Source organism: Hemiscyllium ocellatum, chromosome 21 (genome assembly GCF_020745735.1).
Source record: "Hemiscyllium ocellatum isolate sHemOce1 chromosome 21, sHemOce1.pat.X.cur, whole genome shotgun sequence".
NCBI classification, from domain to species: Eukaryota; Metazoa; Chordata; class Chondrichthyes; order Orectolobiformes; family Hemiscylliidae; genus Hemiscyllium; species Hemiscyllium ocellatum.
The window spans coordinates 58,089,236-58,112,503 of NC_083421.1; the positions used below are offsets into that span (position 1 = coordinate 58,089,236).

The window sequence follows — 23,268 nt, forward strand, 5'->3', positions numbered from 1 at the left end:
GTGTTTTACGCAGCGAGTTGATATGACCAAGAATGCAATCCCTGACCTGCCAGACAAAGCCAATTTAAGAGCATTCCTAACCTGGAAAGACCAGGCACCATCCCCTCACCTAACTCGGTTTTCCAGTACATAGTAGCCTTATCTTCCCAACTGAGCTAGAAGTTCCTCAGGTGTTTCTAACAGAGAGAATCAATAATTTATTAAGACACAATGAAGACCAGCCTTTCTTCCACAAATGTCTGAGAAGATTCATCAATATTCACAAAGCAGAAGGAGATTAGATATCCATCATGCTCCTTTGAAAGAGCTGTCCAATTAGTTTCACTCCTCTGCACTTGCCCTGCACATGCTTCCTTGGGGCAGAGAAGGTTAAGGGGGTGATTTATTCCAGGCATTCAGCTGTCTTGATACAGTATGTAAGGAGGAACTGATTCTAATGGCATTAGATTATTAACCAGACTTCACAAATTTAAAATAATTAGCAACCGAACCAGAATGTGAGAAGAGTTTATTCTACACAGTGTATTGTTATGGTCAGGAATACACTGTCTCAAGGGATGGTTGAAGACAATTTATTAAACTGGGAGGTCCTGTTCACATCAGTGCTCGTGACCCAGATAGCGACTGTCACAGGCATTTCAGGAAACCCTTGGGGAGCTGAAATTAAACAGAATATAGACTAAGATTTCATGGAAACTCACCAGATCTGTGATTGTCTGAGGGTTAGAGACAAATTGCAGTGTTATCACGAAGGTCTCTGCTTAGTAAAGTAAATGCTTAGATTTCGTCCCCGTGAGATATGAGCTAACTAATTAAAATCATAACGGAACTCAATAAAGGGAACACGATTTATACTTTGTTTAATCAGAAACTGCAACAAAGGGGCAGCCAATTAAAATTAGAGCTGGGCCACGTAGTTAGTGAAATGAAGCATTTTTTTTCAAACACAAGGGCTGAGCGGTAATTTGGAACTTCTCCCTCAAGGCTGCAGGGTGTTAGGTCAGTTGAAATCTTGAAGGCAGGTATGTGTGGAAACTTTCAGGGCTGAAGGGAACTGAAAGATATAGAGCAAAGACGAGTAAATACGATTGAGAAACAGGTCAGCAGGAGGAAGTGAAGAGAGCAGAGGGACTTTATAGACTTGCTTCTGCTCCTCCTGTCCCAAAGTCAAAATGTGATTGAAGGAAATTCGGCAGTGCTCAGTGTTCTCGCAAATAAGGAAACACAGTCCAGGCGAAATGTTTCAGTTGTGGACACTGAGGTTGGACAATGGTGGTTGATGAATATGAGGAACCTGAAGAATTAGCTTCTGATACTGAACCTCTCAGATACTGACGCTCAGGTAGTTTATTAATCCAGAAGAATAGCAGTCCTTAGTTTCTGTCTGCACATCAGCCCCAGGTTCCTGATCTTTGGCTCCCTGGTGTGAAGGAGAGCAGGGCAAGTCGAGAGAGCTTGGGGCAACTGTCCTGGCTTGATCAATGTGGCCATCCACAGGTGGAGGCAGTAGGCAGCTGCGAGGGTCTTATCATACCACTGCCTGCCTGGGCTAACCCAGCGACCCCTGTGCCCTCTTATTCCCAGAGCACACACAGTGTTGGCTTCAGACCTTCTGGAACCAGGGAGTGCAATAACAATCCTCGGATTATTACTTTCAACTGATTCCAAAAGTTTAGAACTTTTCTTCCAGTTAACCTGTGATGCTGTGAGCAGAAAGGGCATCTTGCATCTTGTTATTTTTTTTCTGCCAAATTCCTGTTGAATCAAAATCAGGGGTAAGAAATCCCACGAAAGGGAAGAACTGCTCATATTTGTTGAGCATGTACATATCTTGATTCACTGAAGCTGCATTATCCATTGATGCCATGATTGGTTCAGCTTGTCCACAGTCTATAAGAACAGTGGCGTTGGGGTGTACTCAGTGTGTGATAGCTATTAGTCTGAAATTTAATGAGATGCTTTGGTGAATTTTCATTTTATGGTGCAGAAATCATCAAAGGGCACATTCTACAAATCAATTAAAAAAAACATCTGGGTGGGTTTATGAATAGCGTGGGTTTAGATGAATTATGGGGGTGTTGCGCTGGAAAAGCACAGCCAGTCAGGCAGCATCCTAGGAGCAGGAGACTCGATGTTTTGGGCATAAGCTCTTCATTGGGAATTATGCCCAAGATGTCAATTGTCCTGCTTCTTGAATGCTGCCTGACCTGCTGAGATTTTCCAGCACCACATTCTCAACTCTGATCTCCAGCATCTGCAGCCCTCACTTTCTCCTCGAGGGTTTATGGGCCAAGTGTTGGCAAATGGGACTAGATTAATTCAGGATATCTGGTCGTCATGACAAATTGGACTGAAGGGTCTGTTACCGTGCTGTACATCTTGATAACTCTCTAACTTTTTTCATGTAACCGTAACCCTCTGAAAATTGCCAAGCTGTTTTTGATCTGTCCAGTACTTTCCACTAACTCAACCCAAACTCCACTGATTCAATGGCACCATCTTGTGGTTTCAAGGATTTCTGTTTTTGAGAGAAACCTGTTTGCTTGAACATACGAGGAACATTTATAGACATTTTCATGATCTCAGAATATCCAAAATCATCTTATAAGCAAATAAAGTCCTTTTGCATTGGAGCCACGACTGTTTTAAAGAAAACATGACTGCCAACTTGTGCACAGCAAGGTCCCAGAATCTGATTTTAAAAAACACAAGAGGTCTTTTGTGGATGCTGGAAATTTCTGGAAGGTCTGGCAGCATCTGTGGAGAGAAATCAGAGCTAAAGTTTCAGGTCGAGTGACCTGTTCTGATGAAGGGTCACGGGACCCGAAATGTTAACCCTGCACATGACCATAGCTGGATAATTGTTTTCTGAGGATGTTGGTTGTGGGTAAATATTAGGAAGCATGCTGAGGTAAAACCCTTTAGCTCTACTTTGAAAGTGATCATGAGATACTTTAATTATTTAATTACCACACTCCTGGTAGAACTTTAGCCTAAGGGTCATAGGTTCTGGGTTCAAGCCGCACTTCTGACATGATGAAACAGGTAATCATGCGAGAGCTGTGTGAGGGATGGTGCAGTTGCTCAGATAACACCAGACCAAGGGTCAATTTATCTGCTTAGATGGATGTAAAGAAACCCACAGTATTATTCTGAAGGGGCATTATCCCTAGCGACCTGACCAATATTTACCTCTCACTCAACAGCACAAAACAAAATCAGATTATCAATTTTTATGATATTTTTAATAGTGGGAACAGCTTACCCAGGCTTAGAGTCAGAGAGATGTTCAGCATGTAAACAGAATTATCGGTCCAACTCTTCCATGCTGACCAGATATCCCAACCTAATATAGTCCCATTTGCCAGCACTTGGCCCATATCCCTCTAAACCCTTCCTATTCATATACCCATCCAGATGTCTTTTAAATGTTGTAATTGAACTCGCCTCCATCACTTCCTCTGGCAGCTCATTCCATACACGCACTAACCTCTGCATGAAAATGTTGCCCGTTAGGTCCCTTTTACATTTTTCCCCTCTCACTCTATACCTATGCCCTCTAGTTCTGGACTCCCCCACCCCAGGGAAAAGACTTTGTCTATTTATCCTATCCATGCCCCTCATGATTTTATAAACTCCTATTAAGTCATCCATCAGCCTCCGACGCTCCAGGGAAAACAGCCCCAGCCTATTCAGCCTCTCCCTATAGCTCAAATCCTCCAACCTTGGCAACATCTTTGTAAATCTTCTTTGAATCCTTTCAAAAATATACCTCGCTGGACACAAAATAGCAGCTACATTTCCAATGTCACAACAATTTCTTAAGATATTTGATTGGCTATAAAATGCGTTGTTATGTTAGGTAGTTGTGAAAAGTGCTATACAAATGTAAATCAGACTTTTTTTTGGGAGGCCTTGCTTTGACTATTCTGAAAGGTTGCACCTTCAGGAGCACCACACTTCCTCTGCCTCACAATAAAGTGTCAGCCCAGTTTGATGCTTGGTTCCCTGGGTTCGAATCCTGCCCTGGATGATAGAGTATGAATTCAACAAAAATCTGGAATTAAAAATCTAATGATGATCATGAAAAATGTTCACTCATGTCCTTTTGGGAAGGAAACTGCAGACGTGTGCCTCCAGTCACACAGTCCTGTGGGCAATTAGGGATGTAGCAAGAAATGCTTCCCTGAGCCAATGACACCCACGCCCTGTGAATGAATAAAACAAAACCTCTGCAAAGTGGTAATTTCATCCCTCAGTGACAAGATGTTGCAGTAATTAAATCAGCTCTCAGCCCAATCTCTGTGCATTGTGAGCACGTCTTTTGCAGAGAATGACATTTTTTAACTTTGAAAGCCTACAGGCAGTAGCAAAATGGTTCACCGCACAATTTCACTTCCACTTGAAGTTACAGATCGTCAGCCCAATGGCTGTATTTTTAACTCCCTTGTAAGATCTGCAGTTCCCTGAAAATGAACAGAGGAAACTATCAGGCAACATTCGTAACCAATTCAGATTGTGATGCCAGGAACTTAGCCATTCCTGTTATGTTTTGTATCCAGGTATGTGAAAGGATATCCTCCCAATTCTCCCTACATTGGAAGTTCTCCAACGCTCTGCCACCTTCTGCCTGTGAAGGCTCCATTCTGCTGTCTCCGATTAGACAAGGTAAGAAACCTACTGCCTCAATACAAACACCAGGCAGACAAAGCAGCCTGTTCTCATTGCTCATTGGATACCAAAAGACACACATTGCAGCAGAGTAATCGGAGGATAAGATGAGCATTTCAATTTATCCTCCCAACAGGCACAATGTCCAGAATTATGAGGACACTTAACTTCCCGAAGTATTTCCGTATCTATATCCAATGGTTTCTTATTTGGGAAAAGTCAGGTCACTGTCTTACAGTAGATTGTCAGGTTGTAGATGGGAGTGAGTGTCAGGTAAGCTCAGAGGTACTTATTTGTGTTCATACACGGGAATTATCAGGGATATTTAAACTTCCAATGGGCTGATTTCCACCTCCCAGGACCGTCTGCACATGCCAACACTGAGCTCAGTTAGGAGAAAGTGAGGACTGCAGATGCTGGAGATCAGAGCTGAAAAATGTGTTGCTGGAAAAGCGCAGCAGGTCAGGCAGCATCCAAGGAGCAGGAGAATTGATGTTTCGGGATTCCTGATGAAGGGCTTATGCCCGAAATGTCGATTCTCCTGCTCCTTGGATGCTGCCTGACCTGCTGCGCTTTTCCAGCAACACATTTTTCAACACTGAGCTCAGTGTCAGTGACATGACACCTAACTGCATACTTACCCAGGGAATGTTACAATGTTTAAAACGGGGGACACGGTGACTCAGTGGTTAACGCTGCTGGCTCACAATGCCAGGACCCAGGTTTGATTCCAGCCTTAGGTGACTGACTGTGTGGCATTTGCACTTTCTTCCCTGGGTCTGCATGGGTTTCCTCTGATTTATTCCCACAGCCCAAAATGTGCAGGTTAGGTGCTAAATTGCCATAGTGTCCAGGGATGTGTGGGTTAGGTAGATTAGCCATGGGCTAGGGTAGGGGTGGATTTAGGTGGGATTCTCTTCAGAGGGTCAATGTGGACTTGATGGGCTGAATAGCCTGCTTTCACACTGTCAGGATTCTATAATACCTGGCCAAATACAGTCACTGGATGATCTGGTTGAGCTGATTACCCCAACGAAACCAATCCTCCCACACCCTAGTCAACCCCCAACAAGACCTGACTTATTCCCTGACCCAGCTACCCCTCCCAACCCAATCATCCCCCTGAATCAGACCAACCACACTCCACTCTGCTCTGACTGCTGCCCCCTCAACCCAACTACCTCCTCGCCAACTCACTCACCCACCTTCCCATCACTCAATTTCTTTCACCAAGAACAAGGACAGCAGATGCCTGGGAACAAATCATACACCGTCATGACTTAGAATCACTATTACCGAGTCAAAATCCTTCAACTCTTTTTTTTCATGATGTTGCGGGTGTAGCTGAAACCCCATGGACTACTGCAGGTGAAGAAGGCCTAAATAGGGAGTACAGGCTAAAATCCACAATTCATTGAAAAGTTGTCAGAAAAATCGTATCAAGTGTCATATCTTGCAGGGTAACTGCTGGAAAATGGAATTAGGCTGGGTGGCTTGTCTTTCATCCAGCGTAGATATAATGGGCCAAATGGCCACCTTCTATGCTATACATCTTCTATGATTCTGTTGTAACATGAGATTTGAACATACGGATGGACTAAAAATCATGAAACAGGGGTTTTGAGTCCCACTGCATCAGGCCATTACAAACAGGAAGAGAAGTTAAGGATAAACCAGGAATTATTTACAATATGTCCAGAGAATGAATTCATAATGGGATGAGAATTCCTTTCATCTGTCTGCATCACTGCCCACTCCCTTCAGATGAAGTCAATCCTTTCTCCATTGAGAGTCTGTTCAACTGCTCCATTTGCCTTTGCTCACCATTGTCACCTACTGGCGGAAGTACTGGAAAGTTACCCAACATTCCCCTCCTCTGTGTCCTCCCTCACCATCTCCATCTGCTGCTGGAAGTCCCATTACACTCTTATCATCTTCACAAGGGTAATTGGAGATAGACAACAAATGATCGCTTTGTTGGTGGCACCCACATCCCGGGAATAAATATGCTAAAAAAATTTTACAATAAGCTGAAAGATGCCAAAATTGTAGGTTCCCATTATTTTCCTTTCTATTCATCAAACAGCATTAATTTTTTTTAAGGTGATTGAAGAGAAAGCAATCAGACACTGTGATTGGAAGCAACCCAAGAGAGTCCTAAACTCACTTCAATCTGGAACCCTCCCATCTGGCAAAAAGAGCCTGAGGTTTACCTGTCAGTCATCACCAGTTTTATACAAGCCAAGTCTCTCGCTGAGAGTGAGAGAATTATTATACGATCAAAGATGTCTCCCACATTTACATGTTATAAAACTTTGCTTGGAATCCGTTCAAAGCAGTTCTCTGAAATTGAGAACATTCAGGACATGCCAATGAGTAATCTTTTAGGGAAGAACTGTGTGATATCCACCATATGGTAAGACTGACTGTGCTGTTGTGACATGACGACGTTGTGGAGGAGATATCTCTGTGTTGGTCATGGATTGTGATGTCAATAAAATGAAAAACAAAAGCCCACACACTTTAAATGCAACGTTTGTTACACAGATGTATTTTTCCTAATAAAAAGAAGAATTTTTATTGTCCCAAAGCACTTTACAGTCAACTAAATTATGGTGAAGCAGCTCTTGAAAATAATGCTGTGCAATTCTTGACACCACGTTAGAAGACAGAGAAGCCATAGCTTAACGCCTTACCCAATACCGCTAGGATATTGTTTTTCTCTGTTGTGTAGGTTTTATTAAAGCAGTTCTGCCTGACTTGTATAACTTCTTTCTTCAGGGCTGTAGACACAACAGCTTTGAAGATGCAAAGGCCTATGGCTTCAAGAATAAACTGATCATTGTGTCTGTGGAGACAGCAGGCAATGGACTGTACAACTTTATTGTCCCCCTTCGAGCATATTACAGGCCACGAAAAGAGCTGAACCCCATCGTGCTGTTGCTCGATAACCCGTGAGTATATCCTTCCTCAGTTTGTTTTGAGCCTTGCAAATGCGATTGAGGTCATTTTCCAATCAAACAGAATGTATCACAAAGACTTCTGTCATTCCAACATGTGTCATCCTTAGAGCGTGACAATTCTCCCCCTCAGAACCGTACACAATCAGTTCATTCATCAGCTCGTCAACAATAACAGGAGAACACAAACAGACTGCTCAGATGGGCAGATCAGTGACAGATGGAATTTAACCTCGAGAAGGTTACAGTGATGTACTTTGGAAGTAAAGAGATAAGGGAGTACTCAGTGAATGGCAAGAGAAACGGAGGGATCTGGGGCTGTTTGTCCACAAATCCATGAAGGTGGCAGGGTAGGTTAATAGGGTAGTTAAGAAGGCATACAGGACACTTGCCTTTATCAGTCAAGTACTGATTAAAAAGCAGGGAGGTTAGATTAGGACTGTAGAGGACATTGGTTAAGCCACAACTGGAGTACTGTGTGCAGTTCTGGTCACCACATGACAGGAAGGGGGTGCAGAAGAGATTTACCTGCCTGGGACGCAGCACTTTACCGATGGCTAAGCTCAGATTATTTTCTTCAGAACAGAGAAGGTTGAGGAGGGAACCTGATAGAGGTGTATAAGATTATGAGGAGCATACACAGGGTGAATTAAAAATCAGCTTTTCCTCTTGGTTGTAGGGTCGATTCAAGGAGGTGTAATTTTGAGGTGAAAGTCAAGAGGTTTAGAGGGGATTTAAGGAAAAATGTTTTCACCCAAAGGATGGTGGAGGTCTGGAATACACTAATCTGGGAGGGTAGCTGAGGCAGGAAACTCCATGACCTTTAAAAAGTATTTAGATGCACACTTTAAATGTCTATGGGCATAATGCTACAACAGGGTGAGGGAAAGTGGGACTAGAGTAGATTTAATGTAGTTTTGGCGGTACAGTCTCAATGGGGTTGAAGGGTCTCGTCTGTACCGCATGTTTCAATAAACGGTATATCACCACAAAGTATCAAGTTGGAACCTGGTTGTAATTTATATGCTATCAAATAATCTTTATGATAATCCTTATGATCTGATACCTTTTATCAACCATTATGTGCAGAAAGGTTCACATTTCACTGAAATGTATTCATTCTCAGGTTACCTTCTTAGACCCAAGACTTTAGTTGATATCAAACAAGCTAACTTATAGTGTGGATGAGCAGAGGGATCTTGGTGTCCATGTACACAGATCTCTGAAAGTTGCCACCCAGGTAAATAGTGCTGTGAAGAAGGCATATGGTGTACTGGGCTTTATTGGTAGAGGAATTGAGTTCCAGAGTCCTGAGGTCATGTTGCAGTTGTATAAGACTCTGGTGCGGCCTCATCTGGAGTATTGTGCACAGTTTTGGTCGCCATACTATAGGAAGGATGTGGAGGCATTGGAACGAGTGCAGAGGAGGTTTACGAGGATGTTGCCTGGCATGGTAGGAAGATCGTATGAGGAAAGGCTGAGGCACTTGGGGCTGTTCTCATTGGAGAAAAGAAGGTTTAGGGGAGATTTGATAGAGGTGTACAAGATGATTAGGGGTTTAGATAGGGTATACACTGAGAACCTTTTTCTGTTAATGGAGTCAGCTGTTACTAGGGGACACAGCTTTAAATTAAGGGGTGGTAGGTATAGGACAGATGTTAGGGGTAGATTCTTTACTCAGCGGGTTGTGAGTTCATGGAATGCCCTGCCAGTAGCAGTGGTGAACTCTCCCTCTTTATGGTCATTTAAGCGGGCATTGGATAAGCATATGGAGGTTATTGGGCTAGTGTAGGTTAGGTAGACTTTGGTCGGTGCAACATCGAGGGCCGAAGGGCCTGTACTGCGCTGTATTTTTCTATGTTCTATGTTCCATGTTCTATGTTATAAAAGAATCTCGTATTGTAAACAGCCATCAAGTGAACAATTGACAAGTGGCATGCACATTATCAGTAATGGCAGCTAGTTTACGAAGAGTTAATGTTGTTTGAGGATGATGCCAGAAATAAATACTGTTACCCGAATCTCCGCAGATTGTGGAGACTAAACACAATATTTGTTTGAACGATGCTGAACTAGATGGTGCAGTTATCGATACACACATTCACTCAACTCATACTTCCATTTCTTCTTTCAGGAACAAGAGAATACTGCCTTATTTTTCAAAGCTATAATGTTTAAACATTATGCATGCCACGTTGTTAGAAAGTCTGGTTGCTTATGTTGTTTTGTGAAAGTTTGTTTTGGATTAGCTCAATGGGGGAGAGTGATGGCATAAACTTTACCCAGCTTTAGATTGAGGACTGAGCAGTTTCCTCGAGTACAAATCCCTTGCTGTCATTATATTGATAGATTCAAACATTATTCCACCAAATAAATAATTTGTGGACAGATGATAATGGGTTAATAGGAGAGGGGCAGGCCATTTGGCCCATTGAATCTGCTCCACTATTCAATACAATCATGGCTTTTCTTGGGGTTCAACTCCACTTTCCTGCCCGCTCCCTAGTTCTCAATCCCTCATGAGCCATGGGCTCCTGATGTGGGTCTGCAGGCAGGGAAATCCGGAAACTCCTCAGTGATCTTCCAACTGAGGTCAGGGATGGTGGAAAGCCTAATACATCACCTTCTTTGGGCATTGGGCAGAAAGTGATTGATGGGTGAGAGTGAGGGGTTGAGGGGTGGAAAGTCACCCTCCATCACTAGCCTCTTTCCAGATTGGATGACCCTCCCTCCCAAGGAGGGTGGCATGGGGTCTCAGTGGTTGGCACTGCTGCCTCACAGTGCCAGGGACCCAGGTTCAATTCCAGACTTGGGTGACTGTCTGTGTGGAGTTTGCATATTTTCCCCCATGTCTGCATGGGTGCTCCAGTTTCCTTCCACAGTCCAAAGATGTGCAGGTTAGGGTGAATTGGCCATACTAAATTGCCCACAGTGTCCAGGGATGTGCATGCTAGGTGGGTTAGCCATGGGAAATTCAGGGTTACAAGGACAGGCTTGGGGTGATGGATGGGATCCTCTTTGGAAGGTCAGTGTGGACTCAATGGGCCAAATGGCCTATGTCCACCCTGTAGGGATTGTATGATTCTAGATGTTCCCACTCTATCATCCTCACCGGCATTCTACCCTTGCCATCACTAGCCCTGTCAGCCAACTCTGGAGCTGCCTGTTCCTGTGGGCTCGATCTCAGACTTGTGGGACTGCTTGTAGTTCCAGCAGTGGCCATTACCCCTGGTGGTGCTGTTGGGACCACAGAGCTGCTGGCCAATCTGTCTGGTAGCCCACTGAGGCAGGACATCCTGTAGGTTGAGGAGGAGTGGATGTCTAAACTTGAGCCAATTAACATTAGTAACTGTGGGGAAACTCGGCCAACCATGAAACTGAACCCAGCGTCTACAAAGGTGCACAGGGGAGATGGATCATTACTGAAAGCACCACAGACCCCAGTGCAGACAACTCCATCCCTATCTGCAGGAATTTGTATGCTGTAACAACCTGAAACAAATTTGTTTTTTCTTTCCCCTTCCACCCCAGGTTTGTCTCATTTTTTTTGGATCATTTTAATCACTCTCATTGGTTAATCTTCCCATAACAACAGCCATATCTTCACTACACTTCTAACCTATGAAACTTTCGGTTCACACCTAGGTAATGAAACAACTCTCATTGTGCATTATTCTTAAACAACTGGTATTATCCTGTGTCACAACAGGATCTCTTTCCAATTGAGTGATAAACCATCATGTTGTTTACCTGTTTCTTAGAAATTCTCTGGAACAGGAAGGTTGTCTGCTTATAGAGCTTGTTAATTTATTGCCCTTTCCCATGGGGACCTCGCTTTGAACAGACTACACTGATATTACAAACAGTGCAACAAGGAACACTCCCACACCATTCCTACTATCGGCACTGCCTTTCCTGAACACATTGAAGGGTAAACTCTATTGTCAATCAGGGCCCAAACTCTGAAGCATCACTCTTATAAAATATTTGCTGCCACTCACAATAATCCCATCCTCCACTGTCATCAGATTTGTCACTGGGAGTGAAAAATTTCCGCTCAGAATTACCATATTTCTACGTGCTCAAAAATGTTTTGATACAATGGATAGTGAACGTTTTCGAAACCCAGTAATAGCTTAATGTTTACTTTCAGGCCTGAGAACCACTTTTTAGAAGCTATCTGCTGTTTCCCGATGGTTTATTTCATGGTGGGATGCATCGATAAGTAAGTATCAATGTATTGTACCAATCAAAAAAAAAAGCTAGAATTCAACTGCGTGATTACATTTGCTGTTTCCTGGAAACTCACTCCAAACACGAGGCTGTGGAGTGGAGTCCCGTTACACGTAGATGAATTTAGGTTTGTTATTAAATTCTCCTTTGATGAATGTTCTTGGCTCAGTGTGCTGACACCAGAACATCAGAGAGTCAGGAGGTTTGAGGAAAATAGTGCAGCTTCATTGGTGGCTATGATTTCAGTTGCCTTTATCCTTCGTCTTCACCTCACTATCCTCCTTTGCAACACTGACTACAATCTACTTCTTCAACCAAGCTGTTGGTCATCTAGCCTAATATTTCTCTTTGAGTGTTTCAGTTTCAAACTGTGTTTCATAATGGACCTTCAAACTGCCTTGGGTTTTTTTGTTTAACTGTGTTATAAATGAAGATGAATCAGTGTTGCTGTGTTAGAGGCAGAAAGACCAGAAGCTGTATTGGAGCTGAACAAGAGGGAGTTCAGGCAGTATCTGAAAGGGGAAACTGAGTTCGGTGGGAGCCTGCACCAGAACTGGTCATCACACTGAGGCGTTTTCTTGCTGCTTCTGCTTGCCATGTCCTTTATTCAATCATTCAAGGCATTTGGGCATCGCTGGCTAATCCAACAATTATTGTCCATCCCTAACTGCCCTTGCTAAGGTGATGGTGAACCACTTTTTTGAACCATTGCAGTCCATTGAGTTCTGGGACACCCGCACTGTCATTCGCGAGGGAGTTCTGGGATTCTGACACAGTGGTAGTGAAGGAATGTCAATCATGTTTCCACGTCAGATTGGTGTGTCCCTTTGTGGGGAACCTTGGGTGGTAGTGAGCATATTTTAACTCTTGGTCTCTACCTTTTTGTTTCCTTGGGCATATCCCTCAGCCTGGATAATCTACTGCAGTGTGGAATTATTTATGCTGATAACCTGGTGGTTGTGGACAAAGAGAGTACGATGAGCGCTGAGGAAGATTACATGGCTGATGCCAAGACGATTGTTAATGTTCAAACGATGTTCAGGTAAGCTCATTCCTGTACAAGTAGCCAGGATATCAGAACTAGGAACGAGTTAGTTCCTGTCTCTCAATTAAATGGACTTTTCCACATCCCTGGGAGAAAGTGAGGACTGCAGATGCTGGAGATCGGAGCTGAAAAATGTGTTGCTGGAAAAGCACAGCAGGTCAGGCAGCATCCAAGGAGCAGGAGAATCAATGTTTTGGGCATAAGCCCTTCTTCAGGAAGTTCCTGAAGAAGGGCTTATGCCCAAAACTTTGATTCTCCTGCTCTTTGGCTGCTGCCTGACCTGCTGCGCTTTTCCAGCAGCACATTTTTCAGCTCTTTTCCACATCCCTTAAAATTGTAAAAATTCTACAAATTGGCATTGATATTAAATCTTCTAACAGTGACCTTCAGATGTCTCAAAGCACTTTAGAACCACGCAAGTACTTTAGAAATGGTAGACACTGTTGTAACCATGCTAAGAAATTGTTGGCAACTAATTGTTGGAAGCAATTGGCAATGTGATGATGACCAGATAATCTGGTCCTATTGATGTAGATTGAGGGGTCAGTATCAGCCAGGACACTGCCGAGAATTCCTTCCACAAATGATTGCCACTGGCTCTTTTACATCCACCTGAACAGGCAGAGAAGTCCTCAGTTTAATGACTCTTCTGAAAGACGTGCCTCTGACAGTGCAGCACCCTCTCAGTACAGGCCAGGAGTCCTTTATCTGTATGTCCAGAAACCAACTGGACCTAAAACCTGAAGGTCTTTTCAGAAGCGGACCTGACAGGACCTGCTGAGTATGGTCCCTTTGGAAATAAACTTCACTTTTAAATTCATTTGGGTGAGCTTGGGCAAAAATGAAGATTTTTTTCCAAAGGGTTCAAAAGGACTTGCTTAACTGCCTTTACCTTTAAATGGTTTATTTATATTATTGTTTTCTATAATGACAATCCATCGAGGTTTAGCCTCGATATTTATCTTGCTTTTAAGGTTTCCTGTGAGTGTGCAGTGAGAGCTGGACAAAATGATGAAGTCCTTGGACGAACCATAGAGTCAGAGCCATAGAGATGTACAGCACAGAAACAGACGCTTCCGTCCAACTTGTCCATGCCAACCAGATATCCCAACCTAATCTAGTCCCACCTGCCAGTACTTGGCCCATATCCCTCTAAACCCTTCCTATTCATCTACCCATCCAGATGCCTTTTAAATGTTGTAATTGTACCAGCCTCCACCACTTCCTCTGGTAGTTCCTTCCATACACACACCATCCTCTGTGTGAAAAAGTTTCCACTAGGTCCCTTTTAAATAATTCCCCTCTCACCTTAAATCTATGCCTCTAGTTTTGGACTCTCCTACTGTGGGGAAAAGACCTTGGCTATTCACTCTACCCATGCCCCACATCATTTTATAAACCTCTATAAGGTCACTCATCAGCATCTGAGGCTCCAGAGAAAACAGCCCTAGCCTATTCAATTTCTCCCTATAGCTCAAATCCTCCAACTCTGGCAATTTCCTTACGAATCTTTTCTGAACTCTTTCAAGTTTCACAACATCCTTCCTATAACAGGGAGACCAGAACTGAAGGCAGTATTCCAAAAGCGGACTAACCAATGTCCTGTACAGCCATAGCATGACCTCCCAACTTCTACACTCAATGCACTGACAAATAAAGGCAAGTGTACCAAACACCTTCTTCACTATCCTGTCTACCTGTGACTCCACCTTCAATGAGTGGCATGGTGGCTCAGTGGTTAGCACTACTGCCTCTCAGCACCGAGGACCCAGGTTTGATTCCAACCTTGGGTGACTGTCTGCGTGGGTTACCTTCGGGTGCTCCGGTTTCCTCCCACAATCCAAAGATGTGCAGGTTAGGTGAATTGCCCACAGTGTTCAGGGATGGGTAGGTTAGGTGCATCAGTTAGGAGTAAATGTAGTGTAATTGGGTAGGGGAAATGGCTCTGGGTGGGTTACTCTTCAGAGGGCCAGTATGGACTTGTTGGGCCAAATGGCCTGTTTCTACACTGTAAGGATTCTATAATAATGAATTATGAACCTGCATCCAAAGGTCTCAAGACTGTACCATTAAGTGTATACATCCATTATGAAGTCTGCATACAAGATGTACCACGAAGTTGAATAAGTGTATCCAAAAACTGAAAATATCCTTTATCCGAAAACCAGCTGGTCCCGAGGTTTTTGGATATAGCATTCCTGAAGTGTTCCGTGTGCACTTGGGTTCTGGAGGGATCTTGAGTCAACAGCCACCTGACTGGGTGGAGAGGTGGTCACTAATTGAACATTGGCAGAGGCAACCACCGAGATTAAGCAGAGATGTTTACCCCCTCTCCCATCACAGTGCAGTCAGCCAAGCCTACAGTAGGTGCAGACCAGGAGTGGCTCAACAGTGAAACTAAAACAGTTCAAGTTCACGTATGAAGAAGAGTGGGTCACCCTTGAGTGGACAGGGGGAAAGCTTCTGAGACTGTACTAATCCCTTCCCTGGAAGAACGCTGTAAAAAGGTAAAATTCAGAAAGGAAAAATCACAGAACATTGACAATTTTTATGAAATGGTTTCCCAGAGATATTTTTATTGTTTACACTTGCCACATAAGGAGCTATTTCCCCGATAGCCGCTTGCCGTTTTATTAGTGTCAAGGACCCTTCATGTTATGTAGACAAATAAAAGATAAGAGTGTTGGAAATTTCAGTTTAAATCACAAAATGTTGGAAAAGTGCAGCAGGTTCCCAGAAAGAAAGGGATAAAATGGGTTCATTTCCGAGTTCTGGTGCAGGGATTTTACCTCCGAGGCTGTCACAGTACCTTGGAATTTTCTGGAATGTTCAGTTCTGTTCGTGAGTTATGGTGTTATTGTTTCCAAATAATAACATTGAAACAGTGCAATAAACTTCACATAATTTAAACGCAGAATACAAATCTTATTGTTTACCACCTGGGAAATAAATAAGAAACGTATTAAGCATTAGATGGTCTAATTGCAAGTTGGATCAAAATAATGTGTGAGCAGTTGTGGTCTCTATATTGGTGAATATTCAGTGACTGCTCTGTTATTCAGGGAGTCCAAGTTGCTGTGGCAACAGACTTCTACAATATGTGCTAGCCTGGCGCAGTTTGTTTTTTTAATTCATTCATGGGACATGGACATCACTAGCTAGGCCAGCATTTATTGCCCATCCCTAGTTACCATTGAGAAGGCGGTGGTAACTTGATGTAGTCCATTTGCTGTAGCTACACCCACAATGCTCGTTAGGGAGGGAGTCCAAGGATTTATCCCAGCAACACTGAAGGAATGAAGATACATTTCCAAGTTAGGATGGTAAGTGGCTTGGAGGGGAACTTGCAGCCGGTGGTGTTCCCATGTATTGACTTCCCTTGTCCTTCCAGATGATGGCGGGCACTGGTTTGGAACGTGCTGTGGGAGGTGAATTTCTGCAGTGCATCTTGTAGATGGTACACACTGCTGCTACTGAGCATCGATGGTAAAATGAGTGGATGGATGTTTATGGATGTAGTGCCAATTAAGCAGCTTGCTTTGTCCTGGATGGTGTTGGGCTACTTGAATGTTGTTGGAGCTGTACCCATCCAGGCAAGTGGAGAATATCCCATCACACTCTTGACATGTGCTTTGTAGATGGTGGACAGGTTTTTGGGAGTCAGGAGATGAGTTATTTACAACAGGATTCCAAATCTCTAACCTGTTCTTGTAGCCACTGTATTTATATGGCCAATCCAGTTCCATCAGGTCTATGGTAATCTCCAGAATGTTCATAGTTGAGTAATCAGTGATGGATTCACCACTGAATGTCAGCAGGAGTTGGTTGGAGTATCTCTTGTTGGAGATGGTCATAGCCTGGCATTTGTGTGGCATGAACGTTACTTGCCACTTGTCAGTCCAAGCCTGGATTTCGTCCAGATTTTGCTACATTTGAACACAGACTGCTTCAGTATCTGAGGAGTCACGAATGGTGCTAAATGTCGTGCAGTCATCGGTGAACATCCCCATTTCTGACCTTATGATGGAGGGAAGGTCATTGATGAAGCAGCTGAAAATGGTTGTGCCTATGACATTACCCTGAGAAAGTCCTGCAGAGAAGACCTGGAGCTGACCTGCGACAACCACGACCATCTTCCTATGTGTCAGGTATGACTCCAGCAAGCAGTGAGTTTGCCCCTAATTCCCACTGATTTCAGTTTAGCGTGGACTCCTTGATGCTGCAACTCTGTCACTCTTACCCCACCTCTGGAATTCAGCTCTTTTGTCCATGTTTGAACTGAGGCTGTAATGAGGTCAGGAGCTGAGTGTCCCTGGGGAACCCAAACTGGGCATCACTGAGCAGGTTATTACTGAGCAGGTGCTGCTTGATAGCACAGTTGATGAACACCTTCCATCACTTTACTGATGATGGAGAGTAGACTAATGGGGCAGTAATTGGCTGGGTTGGATTTGTCCTGCTTTTTGTGTACAGGATATACCTGGGCAATTTCCCTCATTGTCGGGTGGATGCCAGTGTTGTAACTGTATTGGAATGGCTTGGCTAGGGGAACGTCAACTTCTGGAACACAAGTCTTTGGTATTATTGCTGGAATGTTGTCAGGGCCCATGGCATTTGCAATAATCAATCCTTTCAATCATTTCTTGATATGACACAGAATGTGTCGAATTGGCTGAAGACTGGTATCTATGACTCTGGGGACCTCTGAAGTAGGCTGAGGTGAATCATCCACTTGGCACTTCGGTTTGCGTGCTGCTAATGTTCCATCCTATCTTTTGCACTTACGCACTGATGTTTTCTCTGAGCTATTTTCTTCCACAAAAGACAATGGAAGCAGAGTCCAGATTTGTGATAAGCAAGGGGTGTGAAAGATTTGGCGTGGGCAAGATTGAGTCATTAGATCAGCCATGAACTTATTGAATGTCAGAACAGGCCCAAGAGGCCGAATGGCCTCTTCCTGCTCCTCTGTTCATATGAACCTGGTGCCAGTGGGTCAGAGGCAGAAATGCAATTGCTGTGCCATTGTGATCTATTAATTTTGTGGCAACAGTATTCTGTTTGATGTTAGACAAAATGTACTCAAACGGTGTTTCGATTTGAAATAGAAATCAAACGTTTCAGCTTTGGAAAATTAATTCCAGGGGCATTGAGGTGAAGCAGTTCTTCCTGTTGTTTCAGTTCGGCCATTTCTTAGGACACTTTCTCGAATCGGAGAATCGCAGAGATATGTCGCAGAATTGATAACCTTTCCGAGTTGTCACTTACCACATGTCTCCAGATGTAGGCTGTTGTCATGTCATTAACTGTAGTCAGACCATAAGGTCACACTCTCTCAGTTTCCTCTTCACAAGACAGCTCGTGGTCAATTTGTCAGCCTTCCTGTTAACAACGGCACACCCTGAAGATTTCTCTCACTTAGCGTCACCAGCAACATCTTAACCTTCCGTGCTGGAGTAGAGTAAGATTTGGGGTTTGGGAGCCACAGGTACCACAGAATCAACTCTGTAGGTAATTTTGAGTTATTTGTTTCAGTTAACGAAGAAGCAATAATTCAGATACAATGCATTAGCTAAAGAGATGGGATGTGTGTACATCTTATGATAGATGGGATTGGTTCACTGACACCAGAAGGCGAATGGTCCATTGTTATACAATGCTTAAAAATGTCTTGCTGGAAAAGCGCAGCAGGTCAGGCAGCATCAAAGGAGCAGGAGAATCGACGTTTCAGGCATAAGCCCTTCTTCAGGAAAGCAGGAGAATCGACTTTTTGGGCATAAGCCCTTCTTCAGCATCCTTTGATGCTGCCTGACCTGCTGCGCTTTTCCAGCAACACATTTTTAAGCTCTGATCTCCAGCATCTGCAGTCCTCACTTTCTCCATTATTATACAATGTCAATCACAATAGCTCATAATTCACTCACTTCTCCAGCTGAAGTGTAGGTATCTAGTCTCCTGGGAGAAAGTGAAGTCTGCAGATGCTGGAGATCAGAGTCAAGAGTGTGGCGCTGAAAAAGCACAGCATCAGGAATCTGATGATCCTGATGAAGGGCTCCGGCCCGAAATGTCGACTCTCCTGCTCCTTGGATGCTGCCTGACCTGCTGTGCTTTTCCAGCATCGCACTCTCGACCCAGTCTCCTGGGTCTTCTTCCATCCTTCCTGTTTTCAATCTGATGAAGGTGACTCCCAATTGAGGACGGCCCCTTTGTCTGAGAAACCTATTGATTTACTTTAATCCTTGGTTCAACCATATACTTGAACTTTTCTAAACAGTCAACATAAGACAGGTACCCAAAGTGTCGTCATGGTCACAGCCCTCCCTGTCCATCTCCCAGCAGCTCAAGGTCAGTTTTAATGTCATGCTGAGGGTAACTTCCAGGCCCCCCGGCAAGGAGATACATCGGATGCCAAACCCAGAAGTTGCTGGAAATGCTCAGCAGGTCTGGCAGCATCTGTGGAGAGAAATCAGTTAATGTTTCAGGTCCGGTGACCCTTCCTCACAACACCAGACCCAAAATGTTAACTCAGATTTCTCTTTACAACTGCTGCCGAACCTGCTGAGCTTTTCCAGCAACTTCTGTTTTTGTTCCTGAGTTACAGCATCAGCATCTTTCAACTTTTACACAGAATGCCATCCTTCCAACCTTGGGCTGTCGACATGGAAGCCAACAGACCTTGATGTCTCCAGGGGACAGTTTCTTGTATATTTCCAGAAAAAGAAAATAGTTTTACTTTTTTTCCGTGCTTATCAATGCTTAACAAATGTTTCTAGGTATTTTCGAAACAAGCTTGCCAGGGATGTCATTACCCACCTCTGGAGCAGGTGGCACTTGAATCCAGGTCTCTTGGCTCAGAGATAGGGACACTACCACTGTTCCACAAAAGCCTAATAAATGGTTGTAGGTATGTTTGCAAATCAATTTCCCAGCTCTCAGTGAACATCCCCACAGCCACAGCAACTGGCACTCAGCCACAAATCTCTACACAAGTCTCACAAATGTTTCTATACTTGTTCTAAAAGTGTCATGGATTAATGCTCCCACTGTAGTCATGGTGTGAACTAACAGATTTGATCGGATCACTGACTTTTTTTTGGGTCCTAAAACACCCATGAGGTGAGGAAGTCCCAAGTGTTTAAACGTTTCTTGCCAGGGTTAACCGTATTTGGATGTCACTGGTCATGTTCTGTTTTTCAGGTTATTCCCCAGTCTCAGTATCATCACTGAATTGACTCACCCGTCAAATATGAGGTTCATGCAATTCCGAGCAAAGGACTGTTATTCACTTGCACTCTCCAAATTAGAAAAGGTAACTTATTTATTTCTCAAATTAAAGTCCAGATGGAAGTCTTCACCTCTAATGTAACAGCAAGATCAATCAATTTCCCCTTTAGGAAGATCTACTTTAGCCGGATGTGTGAATAAATTTCAAGAGTTTTAACTTGATTCACTGGTTTAGCGTCAACTCCTCCACTTTGTTTCTTTCACCTTGGGCAGAACAGGAGCACAATAGGTTTTCCTTAGATGCCTGGTTGCCATAGCTACATCTGTCCAAAGCATAACAACTGGAAGGGAAAGTAATTGTGATAAACCTACACTCTTCATACAGATTACAAAAGGGACTGTCCTTGGGCCAATGTTTAAACACTAACTCTGCCTGGTATTGAGAGACTTTCGTCCAAATTGAAATGATATATATAGCAGTCATAATATTTTTATCCGTGTGGAAAATTGAGATGACTTTCAGAAACCAGCAAAGATATTAATGGGTTACTAGGCACCTTTTGAAAGTACTGACATACCAGTGGGACTTGCTGTAGCAGTTTCTCATAGACAACGTCTCTGCCCAGAGGAAATCCATACTATAATATTTTATTTGTAGGCAGCAATAGCAATAACTTGAGAGCAAATGTGCAAATACAGAAGAATACAGAAAATTCTCAAGGTGCTAATCTGATTTTGAGACCTCAGTTTGAGACAGTTTCCCTTATAGACCATTGCCCATATTCTACACAAGAGAGTGAACTGAGCATGGAGTTGGGGATGGGTAGTTCATGATGAAAGCTCTGCTGTTAAGTATCCAATATCAGGGTGGCACAGTGGCGAGCACTGCTGTCTCAGAGTACCAGGTTCGATTCCAGCCTTGGGTGACTGTCTGTGGAGAGAGAAAAAGATATTTTTTCAAATTAAAAATGACTTGTGCAGAAAATAAGTCATATTATCCGAAAGAAAAATCAAAATGCTCCCTCTGTTTCTGTCTCCACGGATGCTGCCAGACCTGCTGAGTTTCTCCAGCGTTTTCTGATTTGCTAACCAATTTCTTCCCTCCCTTCTAACAGCTTAATTCAGTGAATCGCCAATAGCACAATTTTTCTTTCTTCTAATCCTATAAATAAGATTACAGAATTGTTGCTATCCAGAAGAAGGCCATTTAGCCCATCTTGTCTGCACTAGCCCATAAATGTGCAATATGACTCAGCCATTCTCCTGCCTTTCCTCATAATCCTATGTTACTTCTAGTCACAGTGGCTCAGTGGTTAGCACTGCTGCCTCACAGCACCAGGATCCCAGGTTCAATTCCAGCCTCGGGCAACTGTCTGTGTGGAGTTTACACATTCTTCCCATACCTGCGTGGGTTTTCTCCGGGTGCTCCGGTTTCCTCCCACAGTCCAAAGATGTGCAGGTTAGGTGAATTGGCCATGCTAAATTGCCCATAGTGTTAGGTCAACTAGTCAGAGGGAAATGGGTCTGGGTGGGTTACTCTTTGGAGGGTCGGTGTGGACTGGTTGGGCCGAAGGGCCTGTTTCCACACTGTGTGGCACAGTGATTAGCACTGCTGCCTCACAGCGCCAGAGACCCAGGTTCAATTCCTGCCTCAGATGCCTGACTGTGTGGCGTTTGCACATTCTCCCCGTGTCTGTGCGGGTTTCCTTCGAATGCTCTGGTTTCCTCCCACAGTTCAAAGATGTGCAGGTCAGGTGAATTGGCCGTGCTAAATTCCCCGTAGTGTTAGGTGAAGGGGTAAATGTAGGGGAATGGGTCTGGGTGGGTTGCGCTTTGGCGGGTCGGTGTGGACTTGTTGGGCCGAAGAGCCTGTTTCCACACTGTAAGTATTCTAATCTAATCTATGCCCTCTTCACCACCAATTTCCCCCGCCCACCAACCCTCTTTATCTGCAGCTTCCCCTCACACTCACCCCCAGTCCTGAAGAACATTGACTCCTCCACTTCCTGGCTTGATGTGTTCGTCCAGCACCATCTTGGCCTACTTGGGTATCACACAGTTTCCTACTTGGTGGTTCAACCATAGGTAGCAACCATACATGAAAGAGGCAATTCTGGTGTACACCAGCCTCTTGCACTAACCTTACTGTACCTCCCGTGCATGTTTGCTGATTGATGAATGGATATTACCTGAACTATCTTCAATACCTAACCAACAACTACATTCCATGAATATCTCTGAGAGAATGACACATTTAGCTAAAGCATTTTGTCTTGCACTCATCAGAACAATTCACAAGAACATCAGTTTGAAGTGGAGTGCAACATTTATATTGTCAGGAGGAGAGTGCCAATTAGTTGGCAAGGGTTTGGTAGAGGCGTTGCCATGATCATGCACCTGTTAATAAGGACTGGCAGTTAACAACCAAGCTGGGACTGTTCAACGTGGAGAGAAATAAGGCTGGGAGAAGATTTAATAGAGGGTTCCAAATTCATGAGCAGGCTGGTAGTGCAGTTTGGAAGAAATTGTTCCCACTCATAAAAGAATGAGAGGGCAAGGATTCAAAATGATGCACAAATGGGGTGATCCAAGAAAAGATTTTTTTTTCACACAGCATGTGGTTAGGGTCTGGAATGCACAGCCTGCGGGTACGGGAGAGGGAGGTTCAATTGAAGCATTCACAAGGAGGATTGTTTGGATAAAAGGGGAAAAGGCAGGAGGTTAGCACGAGGTGATAAAACTGATGCTGTCAATGGGCCAAATGGCCTCCTGCTGTGCCATAGCAATTCCGTGAATCTTTGTTTCCATTTTAAGCCAGGCAGGTTGGCTTTGATTGGTCAAAGCATTACCTTGAGGCTGTCACTTATTTAACTGAGTTGAAGTAAGTGCAGTGTGTACCTGCTATGTCTTCTCTACATTTTGTTTCTCTTTCACCCTGCAGAAGGAACGTGAGAAAGGCTCAAATTTGGCATTTATGTTCCGACTCCCCTTCGCTGCCGGCAGAGTGTTCAGTATCAGCATGTTAGACACACTACTCTATCAGGTCTGTAGCATACTCACTGAGTTTTACCGTATTTTACACTGAAACCTATTAGATGGTGACGTACAGTTAAAAACGAGCCTGGTTGCTGGCACACA

General features: G+C 43.8%; 1 protein-coding gene across 2 annotated transcripts in view; it reads left to right on the top strand.

The window, feature by feature from the left end:
- LOC132825911 (potassium channel subfamily T member 1-like) overlaps positions 1–23,268 on the top strand; it is a 428,710-nt gene that overhangs the window by 372,338 nt on the left and 33,104 nt on the right. For both annotated transcript variants that reach the window (XM_060841534.1, XM_060841535.1), the window contains 6 exons: positions 4,563–4,668; positions 7,453–7,625; positions 11,785–11,856; positions 12,772–12,906; positions 20,104–20,215; positions 23,072–23,173. In XM_060841534.1, the coding sequence (XP_060697517.1) occupies positions 4,563–4,668; positions 7,453–7,625; positions 11,785–11,856; positions 12,772–12,906; positions 20,104–20,215; positions 23,072–23,173 (700 nt within the window). The remainder of the gene's footprint in view (positions 1–4,562; positions 4,669–7,452; positions 7,626–11,784; positions 11,857–12,771; positions 12,907–20,103; positions 20,216–23,071; positions 23,174–23,268) is intronic.